Source organism: Tinamus guttatus, unplaced genomic scaffold, assembly GCF_059628265.1.
Source record: "Tinamus guttatus ecotype Peru unplaced genomic scaffold, ASM5962826v1 Tinamus_guttatus_pri_ptg000030l, whole genome shotgun sequence".
In the NCBI taxonomy this organism is placed as follows: Eukaryota; Metazoa; Chordata; class Aves; order Tinamiformes; family Tinamidae; genus Tinamus; species Tinamus guttatus.
The window spans coordinates 1,225,447-1,252,828 of NW_028288564.1; the positions used below are offsets into that span (position 1 = coordinate 1,225,447).

At 39.5% G+C, this 27,382-nt stretch overlaps 1 protein-coding gene across 2 annotated transcripts in view; it reads left to right on the forward strand.

The window, feature by feature from the left end:
• NCK2 (NCK adaptor protein 2) overlaps positions 1-27,382 on the forward strand; it is a 51,013-nt gene that overhangs the window by 4,744 nt on the left and 18,887 nt on the right. Inside the window, exons 1-2 of one of the 2 annotated variants that reach the window (XM_088530385.1) lie at positions 7,951-8,126; positions 14,950-15,191. In XM_088530385.1, coding sequence (XP_088386511.1) covers positions 14,966-15,191 — 226 coding nt within the window. In that variant the 5' untranslated portion in view covers positions 7,951-8,126; positions 14,950-14,965. Of the gene's footprint in view, positions 1-7,950; positions 8,127-14,949; positions 15,192-27,382 lie in introns of those variants that run through there. The other variant, XM_088530380.1, reaches the window with a different exon arrangement.

A 27,382-nucleotide genomic window follows, 5' to 3' on the forward strand; every position in this document is an offset into this window, starting at 1 on the left:
TCTGTTATTGCTACTTGCGCTGTTTTTTCCCCTTCTACTGCAAGTCCCTGCATTTCTCTCCACCACTTCTCATCCCCATGATCCTTTGCTGCACCTTTTTCCACTGGCCTATAAAATTTACCTGTTGTGTGCCGTGGGTTTTTTTTTTTTTTTTTTAGTGAAACATGCCACTAACTTTATTGATGCCTCTCAAGCAAATTTGCAAGTGGGTCAGAGAGATCCTTTGCCTGAAGCAGCATGTGGTTTGGGGGATTCAGATTTTCCCAAAAGCCTAAGTTTGAGGAAAAGTTACCAAAATCAAAGCTTTGTCTCTGCATGCTTAAAGCATTCCCTGATATACTGGATTGTGTCATACCATTAATTCCCAAGTTATCACATAACAGCCACTGAGCTGAGGGTTAGACTTCTCCTTACCTTTGCTCTCTCTGAAGTTGTCTTTGAAGATTAAATAGTCAGAGTAAGTACTAATTTTCCTCCTTTAATTCTCTCTGAATGTCCCTCAGTGGCCTGCCCAACTGCTCCTGGATTTCCATAGGGCTGGAATGATCTGCTCCTGCCTGGCTGGAGTAACGTTTCACGATGCCGAGGGTCAGAGTGCTTCATAAGCTGAAACATTTATCTCTGAAGTAAAGAGTGTGACAACCCTAGTTTTACTTTAACAACTTAACTAGAACTACAGTCCTTTTATATAAATATGTCCAAAACCAGTTACAAAACCAGCTTGTAAGCAAGTTTTTGACAGTTGTGTTCTTCAGAACTTGGATTTACCATCATTAGAGTAAGGAAAATGTGTGCTTCTTCACAGCAGCCTGCCCTTCAGCCACGCAGGATGCACTGCTGCTCTGAGGTGCCTCAACCACGGAGGGATCCTGGAACTTAGGGAAGTCCTGAGGCTTCTCCTGTGTAACTGGCAGTACAGCAGCAAGCGGCCATCCAGGTTTTGCCTGGGAGCACTTTTTCCGGGAGAGGAAAAGGTGGTGTTCTCCTCTCTTGCAAATTATCTCAGAGGTCTGGCGGGAGAGAGGTGAGTGTGTCCACCTTGCACCCCACCTTTATGTAATTAGTGAATTTTCTAAGTTTGCTTCTAGTCAGGTTGTAGCTTGCCCCCTTCTCATTCGCTTCTCTCCACTTCCTGGCGTTCCTGTACGTGTTCCTTAAAAGGCCAGTCTTGGAGGCCTACTGCAGAGCTGGTAATGCTGCTGGTTCCTTCCAACTCCTCTCTGTGTGCTCTGATTTTGATGATGAAGGAGCCACTTTCCTTCTGTTTTATCATTGCCCACCACAGAGTTGAGAGATGTTACCTCCTGAATATGAGTTAAAGTACTAAAGTACCATAGGAGGCTGCCAAACTCTTAAGTATCTTGTCTAGTTCTCAACTAAACTCATTAATGAAGCAGTGATGATACAGCCACTCTTATGGAAGCAGAACTGTTAGTACTGCTACCAGTTTTTAGTTGTATTTATAAGGAAGGAATAAGAACTCAGTAGCTAAACTTCTAAATTACAGACTCGTATGGTTTTAAACCTGTTTTTCTTTTATTTAATCTTAGTTTCAGTACGCAAAAGTGTGTCTCATTGTTTGGAAATTATTCGGTGACTATTATTTCTCTTTCACATTTGTTGATGCATTTTATTGTTATCTGGTAGGAAGAAAATGTGTCCGTGTGTGAGGATCGAACATCCCATCAGTGGGAGGGTACATAACGTTTCTAGATGAAAAGGAATGTAATGTGGCATCCAAAGCCAAATGTTCAGTTTTGAATTCATTTGCTTATTGCAGTGAGATTTTACTCAGAAAAGTGGGCTGCGGAGAAAATTCTAGCAGAAGATAAAATGGTTGCAAGGGGATAGAACAGGAATCTGGAAAGATTCAGTTTTGCTCACAGACAGGAGTGAGAATAAGGGAGGATATGAGTGAAGCATCTCCAGGAAATGTTGGTCTCTGAATATTTTGCTAGCAGGAAATTCAGACTTTATTTTTTGCTTTTTTTGGTTAGTTTCTGTGGAAAAAGTCAGATGGTCCTAGTCTTTATCTGGTGAAAGTGTTCTTGCAGAGGCTTGCTTTTTTTTAGCAGCACCCTGGTGCAGTGGAAAACCAGTGTTGGGGTAATGGTGGTGGAACAACTGTCTGAGTTTCAGTATTAGAGCAGTTGACACTTGAACTGCAAGATAAGAATTTGGAATAAAGAGTGTCTTATTGATGTGCTTACAGAAATTTGCATTCCATTGAGCATGTCTTGCAGAAATGTTTTGATAATTTCCCTTCATTCCTTACCCTGTCCTGGGAACCATGTTTCTTATGGTTTTTCTGTTGTCCTCCCTCCTCCCCCCGCCTCCTCCTACTGAGGAATTGAGAGAGATTCACCACTAAAATCATGCTGCAGAGCACTCGCAGTTACTATTTTATTGAAGAGGAACTCATTTGAACTGGAGGAAGATATGTAGGAAATGGTTTTATTAAAACAAATGAATGCTGCTGACATTCCAGACCAAAGCAGTCTTGACTTTGAATTTAAAGGATTTCCAAGGGATATAGGACAGGTTGTTCTGAAACCTCTCCTATCTGTAAAAAGGGGAGAGGGAGAGTTTGAAGTGTGTTTGTGCTTTGGGAGTGGGAAGAGAGAATTCCAGTCTGTCTCCAAAGACATGTTAGATAGAAGGGGAGCAGTAGCTTTAGTGAGAGACTTGGAGCTCCCTTTCTTGCCTGGGCTCATGCTTTTTGAGTTGTGCAACATAAAACAGCAGTTGCTGATGTGACAACCATGTGATTTGTGAACCTGTACTATTCAGTTTCATCTTGTACAAAATCCAAGAATATCCCTTCATTTGAATTATGGGTTTTCTTTTGATGTACGTCTTGTCAGAAAATGAAAAGACCAAAATTTGAAGTTTTCTGAGTAGCTATCGCAAAATCCAAGCTTCTGCTAGGATTTTCTTCGGGAAGATGAGCTGATTTATACACAAATCAATGTAACTGGAAATTTTCAGCAGCACTGGAAAAAAACTAGAGGGTGAAGAACCATCGCAACGGTGTTAGATGTTTCTTCCTGGAATCCACAGCTCTATCTTTTAAGCTGCCTCTTTGATTATGTACCTAAGTGTGGAATCAAGAATGATGATATCTTATATCTGGTAATTACTTTTAACTGCATGTTCAAAGAGGCTGCAGCTAGAAAGTGGCTTTCTGGCTCGATATTGGAAATAGGTTTTTAGTAGGTTACCATGAATTCTATAAATCTCTGAAATTTTGCCTTACGGTTTGAGAAGTAGGTCGTATTGGATAAAAATTCTGTTCCAAGGCACTCAAGTTACAAATGGAGAAATATGAGTTTTTTTTTTTTTTTTTGGTATTTGATATGACAGTGAATTGCAAAGCTCACAGAGCTAGGAATTAAGGGTCTGAATTTGTCCTATAAAATACTTAGTCCTCTGTGAACTAGAAAGTTAAAAATTGTTTTAATATGCATATCTTTCACAATTTCCTACTCTTGTGAGATGGATTGGATCAGGGTTTTGTAAAGAGGCTGATAAATTCTTTAAGACTATCAATTTGAAGTTGTCTAAAAATATGCTACTTTTTTCTTTAAAAAAATAGCTTGAGTTGCTAGAAATATATATTTTTTGATCTGAACAGTCAAACATATCATCCTCTTTCTAGTTAAAAATAATAAAAAAGCATAATTCTGTGGGGAACAGAAGGTCATCAGTTCAATTTTATTTTCAGCATTTTATAGAAGTTTAAAGTGAAATCCCTGGAAAAGTAGGTAGCAGTGTTTCAAGGGATTAGCAGGGAAACGTCCTTCTCTATAAGAACAAGGTTATGCTTATGTTTGAGGACTGTGCTTTGTTTATACAATATATAAATGTGCTACCACCTCTAATAAAGTACAATTCTTACAGGACCCAATGTTTGACATGGGGACGGAAAAAAAAATGGAAGCAAATCATCCAAACACTTTTTAAAACGTGGGACTTGTTAAGTCTTTAAAGAAATTAAATGATCTTTCTTTTATAAGATTTCATAGAATTCACCATATCAAGTATGAGTATTTGAATGTTTTAATTTAAAGGCGAAAAGAAGCTTTATTTTGGCAGCTAGGATAAAGATGGCACCTTTAGTGAATGAACAGCAGTAGGCTCAGGACTCCTCCTCCTCCAAACAGTATGTTTTTTCAGTGTATCACGTAGGTAATATTACCTAAACTTTTTCTCAACAGTGTCTGCTTTTTCAATGGTTTTGTGTGTTTGTCTTTTGCTCTTTCATTTAAGAGACTGTGGAGAGGTTAGTAGGTGTAAAATGATGTGTAATCTAGACCCTTGGTATGTGTTGAGTTGTGCTTGGACTTTCTTCTCTCTCATGTCTTGATTTTTGTGGGTAGGTTTAAGTGTTGCCCCCTGGGAGGGATGGAGAGATAATAGCACCAACACTAGCACATGTTGAGCTCATCCATACCTCAGAATTGGTAGAAACACCTATTTAAAAAAAAAAAAAAAAACACTGCAGCTGTTTTAGAGGAAATGTGAGCTCTTTCCTTGAGGAGTTTCTTGTAGTGCAGTTAAACAGCTTATTAGCTGTGTGGTTTTCCTAGAGCCGCTTTAAAAAGAATTCAGGAAGACGTAAGTTGATGGTCTCCTCCTTGGTGTATTTACCTAAATGTGGAGCAGGCTTGATGTTATGTTTTGTTCCCTTTCGGCCAAAGAATGTAAAGTGGAAGAGATACCTCCTCCATATTGTGTTGTCTCAGCTTGTTTGCAGCTAGAGTCTGAAGACTCCTGGTCTTGAGTTTACTGTTGCTGTCTAGAAAGTGAGAAACGCTGGATCTTGACAGCAACGCATCTGCAATGAAGTGAGAAGCCACCTCTGCTGGAGGAAGCCCCGAGACGGGGCCATGGGCAGCAGCCGCCTCTGCGCAGGCTCCCGGCAGGCGCCGAGAGGAGGAGGGCGAAGCGGCCTCGCGGGCTGGCCGAGCTCGGCCGCGGGAGCTCGCAGCAGAAGCCCCGCGACGGGGCCCGAGAGGGACAGCCCGGTCCCCGCCAGCCTGGGCAAAGCCGTCGGGGGAAACTGCCTGTAGCTGGGGATCCAGCGATTCCCGCGGTGGGAATTGCTTGGTGCTCAGGCCTTGTTTCTTTTCCCCTTTTACAATAGACTAAAACCACAAAGAACTTAATTCATATTCTCGACACTTTCTGATAAGTGTATGTTAAGAGGGTCTGAAAGGATATAATTTTGAATAGTTCTTTATTAAGAAGTGTGGGGAGAAATATCTTCTTCCAAAAATACCGGCTAGGTTGGATGAAGCCTTAAGAAAATCATTTAACTACAAAAATCCTCTCTTGCTCAGCAGTTTTTGTCTGGTCTCTAGAAAGCTGCCAATACCGTCTTTTCATCTTTGACCTGCTTTCCCGCTGAAATAAAAATAAGTTTATTAAAACTAAAAAAAGGTGGGGACAAAAGCTGAAATATCCTTTCTCCTTTTCTTTTAAAACCCTCCAAGGTTGTCTTTAGACAATTGCTTGCTAGTAATCTCTTACATGAAAGGCTGAAAGACTCAAGACAGGTTTTATAATAAACCCTGTGCACTGGTGCTTATACTGTGTTCCAGCTTAGCTAAGACCTCTATAGAATGTTTTTACATAACTCTATTATAAGTTTTCTTTTCAGCATGGGTAAGTTATAAGGTTCCTAACTAGTATTACTAAACTTTAACATGCGTTAATTTGATAGGAGCTTGTTTCTGCAGAATGGCAACTTTTTGTCCTTTGAAATACAATTTTAAATTTAAATAATCTGTCAGAAGCTAAAAATGAGCACAGTCTACTTCATAATAAGCTTGCTATTCCAGGAAGGCTATAGAAATAGCCTTTTCTTTTTAAGTAAGACATCAAAAGGTTTTTCAAAACTTAGCTTACCAAAACAGCTGAGTGCTTATCACTTATGAATAGGAAAGATGTTATTTAATATCATGTGTTTTAAAGAGTGTCATATTGATTAAGTATTTGTAACTTGACATGCCCCAGACCAGGAATTTTTGTCATAGGAGTGTTACTAATGAAATGAAAATTGGGAAGCTTATTCTAAAATTGGGAAGCTCAGCTCATGTGAAGGTCACAGCATTAAACACAGTGAACACCATATAAAAAAACAAGGTATTCCTGCATGAATTCATTTAAATGTAGAGCTTAAACTTGCAGTCTCTCTTCTAACATCCAGAGAGGTTTTTTTTTCCTTCAACTACAATAGAGGTAGTAGCTAAAATAACATTTTAATTTGCCACTTTTAAAATATAGTTTTATTCTTTTCGTAACTTCCACAGATGAACTGTTGTAAAAGTAGAGTGCTTTCCTCTTGACAGCTTCAGCGTTTCATATATATGTCCCTCAACTTAGCAGGCTGCCTCAGCCTGCCTAGTGGGGCAGCCTTGACTGTAGGGTGCCCACGTGTTAGTCTTGTGGCCTGCTCTGCCTCTATAGCGAGGTGCTCCTCACACCTCTTACTGCCTCTTGGTCCCACATTTAGCGGGATCGTGGTAGGCAGCTCTACAGCGCGTGGCCTTCGACTGACCGCAGGGGGCTTCGGTTTTGTAGCTGGCACTGAGAATCTGGCAGTTTTATTTCCAAATCTGCTGCTACAGTTCTGAAAAGTACTGTGCTCGGTATAATTTGAGGAGGGACAAGATTTTTTTTTTCCTCCATTTTGTCTGATGTTGACTGTAGGCTATCAGGGTACTTGCCAAGGGGAAAAAGCCGCACCAACTGCAATTATTGCTTCTTCTATTGCCTAGTAAGCATTGTGGTAACACCTTCATGCTTGAATGGGACCTACAGAGCTGGAAAAAGCCTAGAGATGAGCTAGATCTGTCAAAGATGGTCATCATCATTAAAACTGTGGACTGCACACAAAATATATGCAGGTCTTGCTTTGGGAAATTTCACTTGATTCTTCTCCCAAAATGGTGAGTTTGCATATTAAAAGATCATTTAAATGAGCCTGATTATTTCATCTGGACTCAATGATTCACACCATACGCTTCATGAAAGATTAGGTAGGAAAGCTTTTTTCAATCATGTTTTCATATATTATTATATAAGTAGAAAGGCTTTTTTGTTGTTGTTGAGTGGTGAGTGGTTGTATTGACTCTTTAGTAAGACATTATTTTCTGGGTATTTTTATGTGCTTTGGTGCTCTATGTTTCTTTAAAAAAGAGTCCTAAACCACTTAGGCCAGAAAACAAGCTTAATTTTTGTGCAGTATTGGAGCTCTGCAAAAATTCGTTGCCGCTAAAGTAGTCTTGAGGTTTCCTGTTTGCCTGTGTTTTGTAAGGCAAGATGCAAGGTGCTGTAGTGTAACTGCAGTTGTATTAGAGATTAGCATCTCAGATACCCTGTAGGGCACCAGGAAGCAAAGGTTGGTTAGAAGTTGTCAAACTCGTTAAAAGTTGTCAAACACAGCCCTTGGGGGAGGACAAAACCCAAACCTGTCAGCATGGTGCCACCAGGCAGGAGGAGATGATGAAACAGCATGTGTTGGAGTGGGGGTTTGGAAGAGTCGAGATAAAAGTCTTTAGGCAAAATAGTTTAAAATTACTGTAATCTGCCTTGATTAACTAGTAAAGAGCTGGCCATTCGCTTTTTTAAGATATACAGGTCATTATTATTGTATTTCAGTAAGGAAGTGTTTAGTAAGATTTTAGAAGTATATAAATTTTAAAATATTTTAAGAACTGACATCTAAAAACACTTGCTCTAGTGTGATCAAACAGTCTTTAAGTCCAGAAAGCAACCATCATCATACAACCATTTTATTTATTTATTTCTCCTGCACAGAACAGGGAATCTCGTATGCTATTAACTATTCTGCCAGGTTGTATCGCCCTCAAATATTTGTCTATAATTAATTCTTTTATTTCCAGGTGACTCATAAGGAAGCTGAGTCCTGTTGAGGCAAAACAAATGCCTGGGACCGGCTCGAAGCCTTCATGTTATCTGATGACCCTTCCTTTGAAGTTTCTCCTGTGATCTGTCAGTCAGCTCGTTGTTAATGCAGTGTAGGCTATGTGGGCTTTCATACATGTGTAGACCTAAACTGGAAGCTGAAAATAAATGAAAAATATACAGAAAGATAGTTGGTATTATCATGCCTGTCTTCACTTTAAAACCCTTTTGTCAAGTATTAATTACTGCTCCATAATCTGTTGTTATGCTATGTGGGTATAACCCCCGTTGTCTCTTACATGGCAGTGCTATCAAGGACATCTCATTCATGCTTTCAGATCAGTGGCACCTAAAATTCTCCAGAACTTCCTCAGCTTACCTCAAAAATTTTTTTTTTTGGTATTATTTTTACTATCTCAGTTAATAGCAGAGCAGAAAATAGTTGTCAGTGTGAAATAATGCCATAGCATAAAAGTACACGTTAAACATTTTTTTACTTACTGTTCTGTCTCATTTTGTACTTTTAGTAATACTTCATGTGTTCAGACACATTTTAAGAACTTTTTGTAGTTCTTGATTATAAGGACTGTACTACTTTTGATACCTTTAGTTTGCATTTCTGGAGTTGTGTTGCTTGCTATATTTTTTTTTTCCTCTTAAAAGAAATGTGGTGGGTAGGAGACACAGGAAAACTCTATAGACTTTTTTTTTTTTTAAATCTCAGTTCTTAAACAGGATATCCTTTTAACCATGTAAAACTTCTTTCATAACTACAGAATTGCAAGAGGTTGGAAAATAAAAAAAAAAAAAAAACCCTTTTTCATAGATAAAAATGTATTTATGCCTTTGTTTTCATTCCTTTCAGTTTTCATTCATTATTGTTTTCGAATTTGAAAACTGACCGTATTAAACTACCAGCATCAGCTTCTACTAACATATGCTGTTTGGTTTGCACGTTGAATGAAATTAGTAATGATCATTTGCACTTAACTCCACTATCAGGTTTAGTTCAGTAGTCAGCACATCTTAATGAGACACAATGCTGAAATTCCCCAACTTAATTGCCACACACTTAGACCACTGCAGCCGGTAATTTTAGCCGGTCTAGGTATGTGTTTCAGTTTTAGTATTAGTAGAAGGTGAATTGTTGAGGATGTTCTTTTTATCTCTCCCAGTCTGAAGTCCCCAAAAGGAAGGGGGGGATTTTTGCATGCGTTTTTGTTTGCCTGTGTTGTGTGTTCAGATAGTGTTCCAGGAACTGTTTATGTGGTTCCCCTTTTTTTCTATAGTATTGCCATATCATATGTTAGTCGTTTTTTTTTTTTTTTAAGTAAATACGTAGATCCTTAAGCATTCAAAATCTGTTCTTCCCCAGTCACTAATTGAAAACATGTGAAAAGAGGCCTGTGCTCAGTTTTAGCTTTTTCTTCACTCCCTCTTTCTTACAAATGACATGTCCAGTGATTTTTTTTTAATTTCAAGCCTGGAGCGTGTTGTTAAATATTTGATTTCGGTTTTTCAGTTTACTTGAGTAAAGACAAGATTTCTGAGCTGAGATCCACCAAGGCTTCAAATTCAGGCTTCAACAACACGGGGTCTTCCTGTGAACTGTGTTCTCACATGTTGCAGCTTTTTCTGTTCAAGTGTCTGTTTGACACTTCAAAATTGTGCAGATGGGTGATGAATGTTTGGTCACTGCGGTTATTTAGCTGAAACTTTCTTTTTAAAAGGGGGGAAAACTAGTTTTCTGTAAATTTTGGGTTCAGTGCCCCCTTGGCGTTGAAATGTGTCCCTTGTGGTGGACTGACCCCCATTAGATGCAGTATTGAAGTCCTGCAGAAGCTGTTAGAAAGTGTGGCCATTACGTGATCCATCCCCAGCTGTCTGAGCAGTGGCAAGTAGCTCAAGTAAAAAAGCCTAGCAAGGGCTTTACCAATTTTAGCAAAGGACTAAGATTTGCTGTAATTTAGGTCAGCCCACTTGCTGTCTTTAAATCTCTCCACGTTTTGTGATTCTCTTGTACCGGACATTAGAAACATGAACTATTTTGTGTGGCTTCGGTCTCATGAGTTTAAATTTGGCCTTTGCATTAAGATTGTTATATTTTCCCACTTCTGTGGGGAAAAAAAAAAAGCAGCGCATTTTGAAGAGAGCTTGCTTAAGCATCAAAAATGACGAGTGTTTTATTAGAAATAGCGAGAAGTAAGTCAAAAAGACGTAATTTTTTCCCACAATCTGCATTGCTTTTTAATTCCTTTGGAGTGTAGCCTTTGAGGCGGCTTCATCTCCTAGGCAGAGCTACATTTTTGAAGCCTTTTTTATATGTCAAAACTTACTCTTCCACACTGAATTAAAGAACGGAGGCACAATTTCAAATCTCATGAAACTGCAGGCAGGCTTCTTGACACTGATTGCATCTTCATAAATAAAAAAGCTTCAGCCCTCAGAGTTTGTATCAGATAAAGCGATCTAATAAATGCTCTATTAGTAGTGACTGAGCACATTGGCTTCATGTGAGGGAGGCTGCGATAGAGGGAGATTCTTCCTCCCACCCGGTGCCCGTATTTCGCCGAGGACCAAATGTCTTCTGGAGGTTGTGATTTATGGAAGATATGGACGGAGTGGACGGAGGATGGCTGTCCTGGAGCAGCCCAGCCATCGGGATCAAGGCTCATTTTGGCTTCAGGCAGGGGGGTCTATGGAAAGGGATGGTCGCTCATCTTTCCCGACTGTCCTATTGCAGGAGCTGCCCTTCTATTTTTCTAAGACAGTTAACGAATGTCGTGTGGTAATTACGTATCTTGGGCACATTGGGGTCATACAAAAGCCTATGTGCTGGATAAGGAGAGTGCTTTCCTTCCAGCATCCAAAGGCAGAGCTTTGTTAGGATCTTTGCTACTTGAATTACTACTTCCTATTAATAGATTTCTTGCTTGTTCCCTTGGAGAGAGATTAAATTATTACTGTCAGTCATTTTTTTAACCATGTTCATTTTTACAAAATACACTGTGAACAGCAAGAGCAGAAAGTATTCTTGTGCTCTTGAGCAAGTAGCTCAACCTTGGTGCCCATTTTCATGATCTGAACTGTATCAACCTCAGCCTTTCTCCCAAGGACTGGAGAAAACATCTGTTTTCCTGTCTGCTTGGCCAGGGCACTGAATTAGTGGGAGTTGTGACTTGTGTCTCAGTAAAAAGGAGATTTCTGAGCCCAGCTGGAGCATTGAACTGTCTTTAAAAAAAAAAAAAAAAAAAAAAAAAAAACTTATCATTGTGAAAGAAACATCCCTGTCTGAGAAGTAAAATTTTCTGGGCCTGTTTGTTTTTTCCAATATATTCATATTAAAATAACTTCAGTGTATATTTTTAATGAATTTAAATGACTTCTCATAAGTTTCTTATTGCTAAATACTGTAAGAGTATTTAAATGCTTTAAAATTAGACTAAGAAGGCATGTAGTTGGTATAAAGTGACTGACCTGTTCGTGTTAGCTTTTTTAATTATGTACTGAACAGGATACTGACTTTTGTTTTTTTCTTTTCAGCTATTTGACATTGCAATTTATTTCAAATTACTCTTTTTTAAAATCCTTCAAACTGATCTCCCTTTTCCTTTGTCTTCATGCTTCTTAAAAGGAATAAAAGTTTATTGATTTCGTGAAGACTAACAAGTGGGCACTTAATTCATTTCACGTGATACATGCATCGCTAGTAGCAGTTGCACAAGCTCGTGGAGCAAACTCTGTTCAGTTAAGCTCTGTGCAGTTCCTCCTCACTCAGGTTTCGTATGGTTGAGTTTCAAAAGTATCAGTTTAAAATCCCGCAAGTGGTTTTTTATCTTGTTCTTTCTTCATTTTTGAGGAGTGATTTTCTGTCTTTGTTAAATTCTTGTAACACCAGCGGTTTATTGGACGTAACCTTTTCTTTTCTGGGCTTGCTTCAGAAAAAGTCCCTGCAGGAGCTGCGGTGTTTGATGCTCCACCTATATATCCCCCTCCGTCCCAGCCTGGGGCCAGCTGAAAGATCTTCCCCTCTTCGAACAGGCTTATGGGCCTGTCCCCGAACCCAGTGTAACCTGCATTTACCCTGGCTGGGCTTTGCTCACTGCCTTCCCTTGCTGGTCAAATTTTCAGTTTTTCAGCCAGGGACATCGGTGCGTTATTGGAGCTGTATTGGAGCATTTTTACACAAGGTTCTGCAGCAGAGCAGCTGTCAGTGAAGGCAGTGCTTGTTGCCTAATAAAATTATCCACTGGACAAAAAAAGAAGGTGGCTGAAAGCACCTGAGCTCAATCCGAACAAGCTCTTATGCTTGGATATTCGTAGCATTGCTGTAGTTTTTCTGGAAAAAGATTTAAAAATTTCCATATAAAAATTTCCACGGTTACTGATATCATTCATGAAACTGCCCTTACAGCAGAGCGCTTCGAGATGACTTTGAGCCCTCCTGTCATTTCAGTGCAGTGCTTATGTTAGGCTTTTCCCTGCTAAACAGTTCTTTGTACTCATGGGTTTCGCTTTCTCCTTTTCGGTTTGTAACTTCTCACTCTATTATTAAGAAGATCAGAACACAGGTTTTCTGGAGAAGTTGTATTTAAGCAGTCCTAGTTTCTGGAAAATAATTTGATTTTACTTTGGACCCTGATACTAAGACTCTATCTGCACTCTTACAGAACTGGAAAATATACTGGAAAATCATGTTAAATAATGAAAATACGGTCTTTATAGTCTTGCTAACACTTGAGCAAATACAGTGTGGGTAGAATTAGCAACAAAAAGGGATGCTCACTGAGAGGGGGTTGTGGAGACCAACTCTGTCCTTATTCACATCTAAAATAATCTTAGCCCTGCAACTCTCGCAGGAAATACCTTATAGGACCAGGCTAATGTCAGTGCAAGCAAGGGTTTTTTTCAGCGAACTTCAATACCAGGCCCCCCACACTGAAAAATCAATCCCTGCACCCCCCCAGCCTGACGTGTGTAGCTGCCGCTGTACGCTGCCTCGTGGCCCTTACACAGGGCCTGGCTCCCACCTCTCCTGGAGCAGGGCTGCTTTTGCCGCGGAGCATTCGGCAGCGCCTGCTGCGCTGCGAGGACCTGGGCTGTGTGAGCTCGCCCCGGGACGGGGCTCGTCCACGCTGCTGACGAGCCTCTGCGGGGGAGAGGGCTGCTTGCCAGCTGCCACCAGCGCTCCTGCACCAGCCCAGTGCCTTTGCTCCCGGCCTCGGGAAGCTCTGGGAGCCTTGCGGCAGGAGCCATCCAGTGGTCCCACTTCCAAAGGAACAGGAGGCATCTAGTAGCTTACCGGGAGGCATTCGTCAAATACTATTTTAATGTGTTCAGTTTCATTAAGGCATTGCAATTTACGTGCGCATTTTGAACTTGTTTTCATTGCGAGTACACCATTTCCAGTGCCCTACTTCTTCATATACCCCTATCTCCAGGAACGATGAAAATTGACTCTCTTTATCAATCACTGAGATAAAATAAACTGATCTAAATCAGAGAGAGAGAAAAAGAGAGATTTTATTGACAGCCCTGGTATCTGGTGCGAGCTTGCAGGAGTCTCCCTGTGGCTACATGAGCCTATTGATCTGTAGGCTGTGTCTGCTTTACGTGAATCAGAAACCAGGGCAATTTCATTAGACACTGTGTTGCAGATCTCGTGTTCTCCTACATCTCTGTCGCTGTCAGGCGGGATTATTGTTTTAGGGTGGAAAAGAAGAGCCAAAGGGCACAGTCACTTCTTTTCTTGTAACATCACCAATTCCAAGCTCTTCCCTGAATGGGCCGCAGCCATTTTCAATTATAAGAATTCTGTTTCTTCTTAATTGCTCCAAACACCATAGCTGGCTTTTAATTCATCTTGGGAGTGTCCGCTCATGTTTGAATCTTGTTTTTGTTCCTCTGTGTTTTCTGATTAGAAAGTGAGGAATTAAACCTCGTGATTCCAGCTTCACCTTTTCTAAGCTGCCTTATTTTGGCTGTTGTGGCACCGTCGTGCCTGGCTTGTCCCTAATAGATAACGTTGTTAGTTCCTGTGCTTGAAGTGAAGGAACTGGTTCTTTGGTGACATGCAATTTGACAGCCATAAGTCAAATCTGTAATGATGCTGTCTTAGAAACCAAAATGATGCTAGAGGGAGGCTTCTATTCGAGAGGCCTAATTGGAAGTTAACTTTAATAAAAATGCTTATTTTCCATGTTTGTTCTCCCAGCTTGCACTGTAGCTAAAGGGCGTGTGTGGGCAGGTTGTAGCAGCCCTGTAACTTACGCACTGAACAGAAAACCTCTAAAGGAGGTTTGGGGCTTCCTTTCAGTCACGTATGCTAGTAGATATCAGACTATTCACCCTCAGGTACTGTCCTGCTAAGTACTGGATAACAAAGTCAAATTGTGTTAAAAGGATCCCTAGACACTGGCATTTGGGAGCGTTTTTACTGTGTTGTAGTTTATTGGAAATCTTTATTTATTTATTTTAATCTACTGTGCTGAATTTGAAATATATTCTCAGCTCCATCTCTCTCCCACCCCTCTTTCTCTCTCAAAAAAGCAATGATTAGAAAAAAATAAGCAACAGAGAAATTGTTAGCAAAACAAAAGGAAAGAAAAGCAGGAGAGCTTGTTTTGGGACAGAAGTATTCTAACTAAAATGTTAGCATAGGGTAAGAGTTAGCATAGGGTTGATGGAAGGAAAATACATTTTTGCACTGTTGCTTTATTTTTTTCTGAAATCAGATCTGTGACTATTAGGTGTGCGATAGTTCTATAATGCTGTATACAAAAACAATGGGTTTTATGACTTAGGCACTTTTAATATATATCTACTATTTTATGTACATTCAGAGGAAGAGAACATAACACCACATTATAACTAGAATTTGTTATTAAGTTGCTCTTTTTTCTGTATATCTTATTTTCCCCTTTCCTTCCTTATTACAGAAGAGAGTTTGACGCAAATTTGGAGTAAGAGTTGCATGATGTAATTTATTGATGAATGTGTTTTAATATTTTGTTTCAGAAAGACTCCATGAAAGATGACAGAAGAAGTTATTGTTATTGCAAAGTGGGATTATACTGCACAGCAGGACCAAGAACTTGACATCAAGAAAAATGAACGTCTTTGGCTATTAGATGATTCCAAGACATGGTGGAGGGTAAGAAACGCGGCCAACAAAACGGGATATGTGCCATCAAATTATGTGGAACGAAAAAACAGCTTGAAGAAAGGTTCTCTGGTTAAAAATCTAAAAGACACATTGGGTAAGTCCTTTAGTACTTTGGAAGGAGTTTAGTAGAACTGATGAATTGAGAATGTTGCATATATATACACATTATATATATATATATATTGTTTGTGTGTGTGTGGTTTTCAAGAAATGCTTGTGTGAACTTTGTAATCCTTAGTTTGAAGTATCATTTTGGGCGAGGGAGGGCTGGGGGGAGTGGAGGTGGGGAGAATAATCTTGGAATCTATGACCGTTTTTCTTGTGTATCGTATAGGAGAATCAGATTTAATTTTGTTCCAGTTTGCCAGTGCTTACAAATATGCAGTGACACGAGAATTTTTTATTGTTGTTGAGATACGAACTGCTGAATCGTCTCCTCTCATGCCGAGTCCTCTCACGCCAAAACAGAAGGATGTGAACAGAATTGCTAGGGCACAGATAGCGTAGCCAAGCTTTGATCACATTATGCATGGTGATGTGCAATGTGGTTACGTGCAGCGTTAGAGGTTTCCCTTTTCCAAGGTGATCCCCAAATGTTCACAGTAATATTTAAAATAACAGTCATATCTCATGGACTATGTTCATTAAAATGCAACTGAGTCTTTTCAAGGTTTCATGTGAAAAGCTCTAATCTCAATTAACTAGTTCACACCAAAGTTCCACTATGATTTTAACCTCCTGTTATATGGATTTTAACTTCTTGAAAATATATGCCATATTCCTGAAATTTCCTTTGAGCTCATTACTTGTGCCATTACAGCAAGTACTCTCGGAAAATACAGAAACATGCTTGATGTAAAGCTATCTCTATGGGATATAGATAAAATGTATTTACTAAAAGTAAAGTAAAGTAAATTTAGTAATTTACTAAAAGTAAAGTAAAGCAGCCAGACATGTCCTAGCACAATGTTTGCGTGGGCCTCTCATCGCCACCAGCTGCGTTGCTGCAGGGGCCTCTGCTTCGTGGCAGCGGTGACACGTGAGATGCTGAGAAAGATCCGTGCGGGTTTCAGGGCTGAACCTTAACTTTTGTCACATCTTCAGACCTCAGCCATCTGCATGTAGCTTTTTGCAGATTCACAGATTTTTAAACCTCTCGAGGGCCTTTATAATCATCTCCTGTCTTTTCTCTTCCTAATTGAATGTTGCCCCTGGTTTAGGGATATGTTATTTAGGTCAGGCACAAAATGCCGGTGTGTCAGAGACCAGGTTTTTCTTTTGTAATGACTCTGTACCTGCTAAGGACGCACAGTTCAAAGTAGCTCATGTGCTCTTTTGTGCGCTTACATCCTGTGACAGTAAGAAACGGCCAAGCGTACCCAGCCCACACATTAGCTCAGGCTAAACTTAAAAAAAAAAAAAATCTTAAGCTTAGGAGTATTCTTTCTTATGGTTTTTAACAGTATGTTGAACTGCTTGGCGTAATCAAACTAACCAGTTTGTACTGAGCTCTGCGGATCTGTCCAACTTCCTTTTTACCTCTCCTGACTCGCAGTCCCTGCTGAAATACAGTCATTAAGGCTTGTCTTGCTTACCATGATTTCCTGTTTGGAATAAGGCGAGTTTGTGTCCTTCCTTAGAGGAGCCTTTGTTTCCAGCAAGTACCACGAGTTTTTTTCTTAAATGAAGGCTTGGAAATAGCAAGACTGATACTTGACCTAGTGAAACTGGTTTTGAAAGTTTTGCTGTGCCTGAGGAAACAAGCTTCTTAAGTTCTCGTTAGAGAAATCTATAATGTGCCTTGTGCCTACTCCTTAAATCATACCTGCCTCCAGCCTTGAGACTGAAACTGTGACCAAAATATCAGATACTGACCTTGAAAGGAAAGAAAAAAAAAAAGATAAATCAGTAAATCTTGTGAAAGCTCAGGACAGAACTAGCACACACAGGTGCTACCTTTGTGTCGCCAAAGGCAGCTAAGACATGAGGGGAGGACCCTGTGGCGCACCCCGGTGCATCTCTCATATTTGCAGCGCTCCACAGACGCGCACTTTCCCTTGGCCCTTCCCTAATAAATTGCATTTCTTTGCGTTCAGGCATCAAGGGGTATCTGAAAGCGCTGATACCCCTTGAACGCTGTCCTGCTGCCTGGGAGTGCCCATCTCTGCCCACCCCTGCAGTCACACACAGCGCTCACCGGCAGCTGATTGATCCTTCGTCCTGGTGCCCAATAAATACGAGAAGCATCAGGCGTTGTGCGAATTATCACAGAGCCCAGAAGAACTGTTGCTATTTAATTAATAGTCTCTATAGTTAACTGTTGAAGTGGCATCAACTAAACAGTTTTTAATCCGTTTAGCATGTGCTCTAATGAAAGTTTATGGCAGTAGTTAATAGGTGGATGTATATGGAGCCAAATACATGACTGAAGCCTGTTGTGTTCATGCAGGTGTCTCTGTCAGGAAAACTTTCAGTTTCATCACAGAATGAAATTAGGTTTGTTCAATGGCAAAGCTAATTTTCCTAGAACTGTATTGACTATCATTAGTAGAATTATATTAATAAAGTACTAAAAGACTGAGATTCAATCAGCATTACTCTTGTTTGCCCTGAGCTTCATGGAAGGTTAATGGGCATGCACGTACCAGGAACCCACAGCTTGCTGTTTTAAAGTATCAGCCCTTTTTCAGCACTATCTCACTCTGCTGTAATTTCCACTCTGATCGGGATTTTCTTAGAAAAGAACATTAGCAAAAAAAAAAAAAAAAAAAAAAAGATGTTCGGAGCCGTCTTTTGATGCAAATTAACAGGCCACTTAACACTTGTTTAACATATGCTGATTAAAATCAGTTTTCAGTTGGGCTGTTTCTTCTTTAGTTATGCTGTTAGGGAACTTTCCAAAATGTTTAGCTTTTCCTAAGTGATTCTTGAAGGTTTCCGGGTTTATAATCTTCACACTGCTTTTTGTCTATTTTCATCAGTTTTCCATTTGGTACATATTTATCCTGTAGTTTTAAATCTCTTCAGTGAACTTAGCAATTCTAAACTGTCCTTTTTTAATTATGGAAATCTAAAGCATAGGCCACTTATTAAGTTTTTCAGATGATTCAACTTTTCATTCTCTTTTTTGTCTCAGTGGCATAATGCTGAGAGTAAAAAGTTAATGGCAATTTAGCCGTTTCAAATTGCTGTCTTCTGTTTGCTCATATTGAATGAAATCTGGTAATTATTACTCTTCTTTAGGCAAAAGCCAGCTTCCAGGCCTGTGATTAAAATTTCATCTTTACTCATTATAATGAAGTTTAAAATAGTTTCCTTGTACATTGTTTCTTTTCTGGGGAGGGCAAATTTTTTAATACATTTCAATTAGCTTTACTAAACAAGAGACCTCCAAGCTGTAATTTTCTCTAATAATTATCCCTGGTTTGGAGTCCTGGTTTGGATCATGCCATTTGGGTGGGGGGCCCTGGGGCCATCTCGGAGGTCATTCATTGTCCGCAGGATCTCTGCTCTGAAGCAAAGCAGCTCTACACTTGCTGGGTCAGCTTCGTTATGCTGGATAGAAACCTGATCCAGAGAGAGCAAAGGTGAATAAAAAATTGTATTTGTTTCTATAAGCAAAAGTAAATCTTTATTTCTTTTGTTCCTTTGCAAACCATTCTCCTGGTAGCATGCAGTGTCTCTTGTACTGTGGTGTGCCAGAGGTGGCCGTGGAGGCTCATTGGGAAGGCTTGGGCCACTGCTTCCTATGGACCCATGATGAGCAGGACATAACTCTTTTCTGCCTCATACTCAGTAGGAATTTTCTAGAAGTATCCAGTGGTACTCCCTTTTATTAACACATGCCCACCAAAAGAAAGGCTGCTTGATAGAACGTCATGTGTGAAAGACTGGGCACGGAGACTCTTCAGCCTACTTTATTGAGATTATAGCAAAGTCACTAAAATATTTTGGTAATTTAAGGTTAATTCACTCAGTTTGCCATATCTTCATGTGGAAGTAAAAATTGACAAATGAGTTAAAGATTTTTTTTTTTTTTAATCACTGTTGTAGGTGCATTATTTGCTAGAAGTCTTGCTTACGAATGTGTGAATGCTTGAATTGCTCCCTTATGTCAGTCTCTCGATCCGTACATCCATTCCTGAGTGCTGTAGCATTAGCAGTTTTTATACCTTCCTCCCCCACAATTTAGTATGTATCTCTATACACGCACACATGCACACACTATGCTGTGTTTGTATACAATATAACAATGGCATATACTCATATGAAAAGGTTTCCTCACACTTCTACTTCTCATTTTCCCATTTGAGAACATTTATTTTTGTTTGAAACATCTTTGGCCTCTTAGGAAGGTGCCATAGGAAGACAGCTCATGTGCTCTTGTGCGGTCTCCAGTGCGCACACGCGTCCTCCTTCCCTCCCCACATGCTCGCTCGCAACCTGTCTTTTTCATTTCGTTTTTTGTAATAGCCAGTGCTTCTGGAATAAGTCACTTTTTGTTTTTCTAAAAGCAATGAAGTTTTTTTTTTAGCGCTGGAAAACACTCTTGACTTCCTTTCTAGATACCTTATTTTGAGTTTAAATATTTGTATTGCAGTCATAGTTCAGGATAACATGGTTCTGAAATTTTGTTCTGCAAATATGTCATCAACCTTTTAACTTCTGATGTGTGGGGTTTTTGTTTTGTTATGTTTGCTTTTTTGTCGCAGCGGTCAAACTCTGGCAGTTCTGGCAGGGTATGTCAAACTCTTTCCTTTTCCCTATCCAGATTTTGACAGATGCTGGGAACAGTTCAAAGTTTCATCAAGTAGCACATGCTTAAGTGTTGTTTTCTGTGTCCTGTTTGATTATTCCCATTCATACTCGGAGCTATTTATGGATATGAAGGACTGGTGGAAAAGGAGGCGTTCGGCTTCTTGGGTAACACTGTCGCGACGGTCATTGCCTGTCTTTTGTGATCAGCCAGTTAGACCACAACGATTTAGCCAAAATTTCTTTTATTTTTTTTCCTCTTGACTGAAAAGGCTTCAGAAAGGTCTACTGCAACTGTAGTTAGTCATTAAAAGTTTGATGCCTTATCAGATTTGTTCTAGCTTCCATTTGCTGGGATTCTCTGCAGCTTTTTCTGCTAGATGTAAGAACTGTCTATTAACAGAAAGCTTTTTTTCTACACAAGGTACAGTGACATTCACCAAATCACTTACAGATCTTTTCTTTAGTCCTGGAAATAGATTTCTACCTAAGTTGTTCAGTACTGAGAGATTTACTTATCTAAATAATTGTTGTGGCTCTTACCTCAACTTTTCCCATTTCTCCAGCACTATTTTTTGAACTGTCAGAGGTGTACAGAGTATTGCAGCCCCAGTCTTGGCTGCAGATTGAATCCTCTATACAATTTCCTTGGTAAATCTCTGTTTATTTACCTATGGATTGCCTTTTTCCTGTGAACTGTAGGAATCGTAGAACACACTTTATTTTTATTTTATTACTTCTTAGTTAACTCTTTTCAATGTTAGCATTTTTTGGACTCTGGGGGGGTAAAATTTCCCACCTAATTTAAAAATTGTTGAAATAAGAGCAAATGCAGCTTCATAGTGTAATAAATTGTTATATATCATGAGCTCCTAGAGCTCCTAGAACTCATTTTAGTAAAAACAGGCATGCCTTATGGGGCAGCATAAATTATTCTAATCCCTTTAGAGCTTTGAGTTCCAAATGTTGTTTTTGACTTCTTGGAAGCAGACATGTAATAAATGCTACTATTTTCTACTCATGAGCAGGCATTCAATACAGTCGAATGTTAGGAAAACAGCATTACTCCCTGGATTGTCTACAGTATGTGGCTACTTGTCAAACTATTTATCTTATGTGAAGGCTGAGGAGAAGGAGTGATGCGTTCTGTTGTAGCCAAACGTCTCTGGTTGGAACCAGCAGTGAATTCAGCCCCGTAGGAGTTCGACATAAAGCACTGGCGCAGCAGAAGTTTCTCCTGCGTCGCTTCCTGTTGCTTTTGTGCTTCTGATCTTGTCATTAAATGGGGGCCTGAGTGTCGCAGTGTGTCTGTCATGTCCCTCTGAGCCCTGGCACTTTTGAATGGCAAATGTGCAAGAATTCTAGTCCTTGTTCATACTGGTGGAGCAGTGGATTTTTTTTTAATATGCTTTGTGTTCATATTTAGTTGAATTCCCTGTTGAACCTCAGCCATTCTGTGATTCTGTGATTGTTGAATTTCCTAGTTCTGTGTTAAAATGGGCTATTTTGCAGTGACGTTTGAACCAAGAGCACTTTGGCAGCTGCTTTTCGGTGAGGTTATCCGAAAGAAGGCTCCTTGGGGCTGGGGCTGGGGCTCTCCCGAGCTGCAGCCGGGGAGCGCAGCATGTGGGGCACAGGAGCCGGTGCCAGTGGGTGCGCGCCACCCTCGTGGGCTTAGTGAGGGGAGCTGCAACTGCTGCATTGCCTCCCCCTTCTTCACAGCAACGAGAAATCGGCCCTGTTGCAAGGGGGGCTGTCGATAAATGCTTGGAAAGAACAAGGAACATGGTTCAGGGAAGTATGGCTGACATGGTAGGGTCTACTGTAATTCATCATCGCTTTGATGTGTGGATACTGGCAGAATAATTATCAGTGTTGTTATAATGTTGCGCATGATAAAATAAATACTGAGAAATAAAACCAAACTGCCAGATTTATGGTCATAGGCCTAATGCGTGCCTATAAAAATTTAAATAACTTCTCTGCAGATAAACTATATCCAATAAAAGTAACATCAAAGGAATTGAAGCCCCTACTCCATGGAACAAAAATCATACTTCCACAAAAATGTTATTATTTCTAAAGCAACTTGTGGTTTAGAAGGACAAAATCTGAAATTGCAGTAAAAAGACCCAAAAGTAGGAAAAAAAATACTTAAAATATTCTGAAGAATTTCTGGTACAGAGCAATTCTTCTAGTGCTTGCTAGAGATTTTACTGCCAGATATAGAGCAACTTTTTATCTGATCATAGATGAAAAACCAGAAGCTGTAGTGAAAGCAAAACTTGTTGCTTGGTGCTCCTGAACTTCAGGGCTAGCTGGTCATCGGAACAGAGCTTTGCTTGCTTGGCTGATTTTATGCTCAGGTTACAACTGCATGCGGTATATTATCTTTGCGGAAAGTTTGTTTTATGTGAATTATTAATTGGGATTGATCGTTTAAAGGATTTGCTGTTCTAAGAATTGGAAACAAGTATAGACCATAATGTGTCATACCTTTCAGCAGGTCTTGCTGATCTGACAGCTGCCATCAAACGTTGCGAGACCAGTCGTGTTTATGAATGGCTGAATTTGTCCCTGAGATCCCATTAGAAGCCTTTGTAGTAGGTGCTTCTTCCTTCCCTTCCCTCCCCCGCCCTTCCAGTAAATGTATGTGTACGGGAAGGTACAATCTGGCATTTAAAACCCGCGGAACAGGTCTTTATTTTAGGCATATGCATGTTTTGAAGAGATAAAGCGATTGCCTTAGCTCACTGCAGTTACATGTACTGCTTTCTTTGGTGACATTGCTGCCCTAAGCTGTTCCCATCTGAGGATCTTTTTACCTTTTTGCTGGCCCACAAATGGATTCCTGTTTGGCCTTAGAGCAAGCCCAAAAGCAGATACCAAAGTACTTCCCAAATAAAAAGTGCCCTGTTGCCCACAGCTCTTCTAAAACTCTCTTCCAGTCGTGGAGACCGAGCTCTCTGCTCCTTTGGTGTTAGAACTTTCTGTCTGTTCCCTCAGCTCTTTTGATGTTTCAGTTTTCATAGAATAAAATCCTTCAAGCAATCTGCTAATTATATCTCCTCTACTGAGAGAATAAAAAGAGTACACTTTTCCAAGTGGTCTCTTGAAGTGGATTTTGAGTTGGGTTCGTTTTTGCCCTAATTTCTCCTAGGTCCCCAAGAATATTAGCAGTCCACAGAAGAAACGGCACTTGGGCTGCAGTGTAGGCTACAGCATGGCAAGCTATTGCCTCATTGGGATTCCTTCCATAGGCACGTGCTGTTATGTGATATTGGAATACTTAGAGACAGGAGTTCCTCGGAAAGCTTTTCACAGTTCTGCTTGCTTCCCTCCTCTGCTTTAGATTCACATCCTGGCAAGTTAAGTTGGTAGCAGAGAAGAAACCTTCTCCAGAAGCTGCTTTTGCACTTGGCAGACTGCCTGTTTGGTACGTGGAGCTGTATGGCTCTGCAGGAACCAAACCAGGCTTGCTAAAAACCTATGGCCTGCGCAAGCAAAATGCGTGGAGAGAGCAATGGGGGCCTCTGCTTTTTGTAGTTGCCCAAGGGAGGAGGCACTTCTCTCTCAGCGTGTTAGCGACTGTTTTTGCTCTCGTCGTTGTGAGAGGGTTTCCTGCCATTCAGATGTGCAGTCTCCAGTCTTCATCCCTAAGGAATGTTTTCAATATTACTGGATTGCTTTCTGCTAAGGCCTCAGGGAGGCTGCCGGTGTGTCTCAGAATCTTAATTTTCTTACTGCTTGAGTGGGCCCACTCAGGTTCCCCTATGCTCTTTCTGAGTTCTTCTGAAAACCAGAACAACCAGGAGCCTTTCTGTGGCAGAATTTCATATCCCACAAGCAAACTAAGTTAGCCTATATAAATTAGCATGTATAAATATATACATATAGTATTTTAGTGTGTACTGGAGAGGTTTCCTTCACTCTTTTTCAGAGTCCCAGAGAAATACTTGATTTTTTTTTCTTGAGTATATTGTAAAGTAGGAATCTAGATCCATGTCATATATGTAAATATGTGTAGAGGAGACTGCAGTCTCTTCAGTAGTAAGCAGGAATGTGTACTCAAAATTGGTTTTTGTGGTCTCAACGGAGAGATTGGGACAGATATTGCTCTTAATCTAAACGAGCAAGCAGTTTGACTAGCTGGATATTCAGGGGTGCTGTATTTTGAGTACTTCTAGCTTTATGTTGAACTAAAAAATTGATTTAGGACTTTGGTTACAGACTATTTAAGCAATGCACAATCATTGCCATTGATCCTGTTTAACAATCCTTGGGAGCTTCAAATGAGCAAAAAGCAAAACATTTTGCCACAGTGCCAATATTGTTCCTCTTAGGAGGTCTACCTACTTACAGGCGTGCAAGGTGAACGTCTTCATTCGTGAAGCTGTTCTCTAGGATAGCAAATAAATTTATTACTACATTATTCATAACAGAAGAAATTGTTTGGTGTTGTGTGTTAGGGTATTTATGTTTAGTGTTTTGCTTGTGAGAGCCAAACCCCAGAGGAGAAGAGTCTTGTTAAATGAAGCAGTTTTCCATGTCACTTTCTATCAGTGTTGGAAAGGAAGGTCTCTTTTTGCATATATAACTGTACGAAGCCCCCTGGCCGTCCTTGATAACGAGCCAGGGACACTGCAATTCGGAGAGGAAGTCAGTGGTGGGCAGAGGGGAAGGGGGTGGCTGGTGGGGAGGAAGCGCCTATGTTGCTTTTCTTTCCTTGAAGTGGGCTGGAATAAAAATGCACAGTGTGAGAGGTGCTTCTAAGTGGTTGGATGTCTGCCAAAGAGAAAAATAATAAAGAAAATCCAATGTTCAGTGCTGGTAAATATTAGTATAGTATAGCTTTGTCATTTTAATCTTTTTATAACATTACTAATGGCTTTACATCATGCATAGTTTTGATTACTGAATCTTCAGTTTTGGTATAGGCCAAACGGGAATACAGTGTTATAAAGTTAAAGATAAGATAACCATATTAAATTCGTAATTCACTATCTTTTCTGTTTAAGAGTACTTTTTGATGCTGAGAAATTCCTCCTCTTTAGTCCATGTTTATATCACTGGCTTCCATTTTTTAGAATAATTCATGTATTCTAGCTTATTTGATTAGTTTTGGGCTTGATGATCCAAAATTTAATCTGTATTTGTAATAACTACCAAGTTTTTCATTTTTCTACTTAGGGAATTGAGAGAAAATGTGAATAAAGGGTAAGTGAAAATACCCAGTTACTATTAAATTCACCAAATCCAAATCAGAATCGTTCCTTTGACTTGTAATCAAGGCTTTTTTAATTGAATAGTCGGCATATTCCATTATGGGTAGTCTACTTTGTATTTTCTGTAATGAGTGATGAAGTGGACTCGTGTTTTTCAGCTGGGTTTGTATCCTGACCTGTCCTGTGCTACTCCTTTTTCCTCATATAAATATGAGGCATCTAAATATAGTTTATCTTTCCCTTAAATGCAAGAGGATGACAGGGGAGATGTACGTTGCTCTGTATTTCCTGAGGGATAAGAGCTGAACATCATTAATAAAAATACCTCCAACTATGCTGCTAACTTAAGCGAGCTATTTGGAAGTAAAGACTATGTATTTAAAGAAAGGTCTCTTCATTATAAGTTTGTAGACAGAATTTGGAACCAGAGGTCTTGATAGCTTAAGCAATCCCATTAGTTTTAGATAGCCAAGGTTTGAAACTCTGGTGGCCTTTTTCCTGGCCCTTGGAGGATTTACAGCATGAAGCTCATGCTAAACCTGCCTCGTAAGAGTTCATCTACCTCCCTCTTGCTTTGCATGGAAACCCGTGTCCGTATAATTCTCATTAGTGCATCTTTCAGTTAAATTTCTTGCTCTAAAATGCTGTGGATACAGGAAATACGTTGTCTAATACTGGACAAATACTGGAATTTGAACATACTTTTTCTGTTAGCAAATGGACTTGTTTTAACACCGTCTAAATTACAAGAGTGAATGCAGTGGTCATTTTGAGTAAGACTGTTGAGTTATTTTCTTACAGAAGCCTCAGTACCTGTGGGAAGCATTCACAATACTTCTTCTTTTTTAAACTATATTTGAACAACCTAGTGATAAGGCAGCCTCGTTGAAGAAATGTCAGAATTTCACTGTGACATTTAAAAAGAGTTTCTCCTTTCTGACTTGTTCTTGTGTGTCTGATAGTGAGCCTGTTAAGGAACATACGCACAAATCATTAGTAGGGCTGCAAGGCTTTGTTTCTGTATAAGAAATTCTGGTGCAAATTTCTGGAATTTACAACAGACTACTCTAGAGAGTTTTGGAAGATGTTGCTACCAAAATATAGGAAAGTCTCTTATGGATGTGCAGCAGCCGAACAGTCCTTGGGAAGGTGCATCTGTAGGTCACTAGGGTGTGAGGAAGTGGTAGGAGGTTCCAAACTGAAAATGTGCAAAAATGTTTGTGGTTTTCTTCTTCTCTGTAACATAAGAAACTTTAACTACCTCCTCCTAAATTCCTTTTTTAAAAAGCGAGAAGCAAAGACAAGGTAATACCAAGTTATGTAAGTGTGTGATCTCTACATACCACCTGTCAAAAAGTTATGTATTTACTTTTTGGGAGAGGTGGATTAGTTTAAACAGTTTTAGCCTTTTTATTAAGAATTTCCTAGAGACAGGTACTATTCCTTCATTAATGTAATTCAGTTTTACATAAAAAGAAAATTCTATTTACTATTTACTTTATATATTATTCTAGTACAGTCTACTTCTTCAAAGCAGTATTATTAAGGAATAATTTTATACTTTTCTGTTTAAAAAATCATATTTTTTTGCTACATATCTGTAAAGCTGGATGGAATTGCAATTATATGAAAATCCACAAAAATCATGATTCTGTGATACTTTACACAAAAAGTGGCTAAAATATTGAATGAATCTGATAGTTTTAAATACCAATAATTGATTTTTATACACTTGCTTGTTTCTGCTGCATCTGACACAAAGCAACAAATCTGATCAGGCCTCCCAGTCACCTGCTCTTTTAGGATTTTAGAACTAGTAAATCTTGTCTATAATATTTGGATTTATATTTTAGGGAAAGAAGGCCTAAGTTTTCATCCAGCTGAAGTAGGTTTCTAAACTTGTCACTGAATCACTGAAGCTAACCTCAATTGGTTTTTGAAAAGTGATTTAGATAAAACTATTTTCATAAGCATGTATGTATTTATGCTTGTCATGACTACTACATGACTACATGACTAGATTTTTTTTTTTTTACTATAAGCAAGTAGTATCACTTAAAGCATTTTTCTCTAAAAGTAAGCACACAAATTGAGATGTGCTAAGTGTGTGAAAAATTCTACGAGGAACTTGAATATTCTTTTTTGTTAATATTTGGATGACAATGTCGAGTTATGTAAAGAAATTTCTGGTATTTGTGAGGCCAATGGCCATAGGAAACATATTCCAGAGCTTTCTTCACTTTTTTTCTTCCACTTTTCGTACTTTGCCTTTTATGTATTAGCTCAGTATGATATTGAATAGATC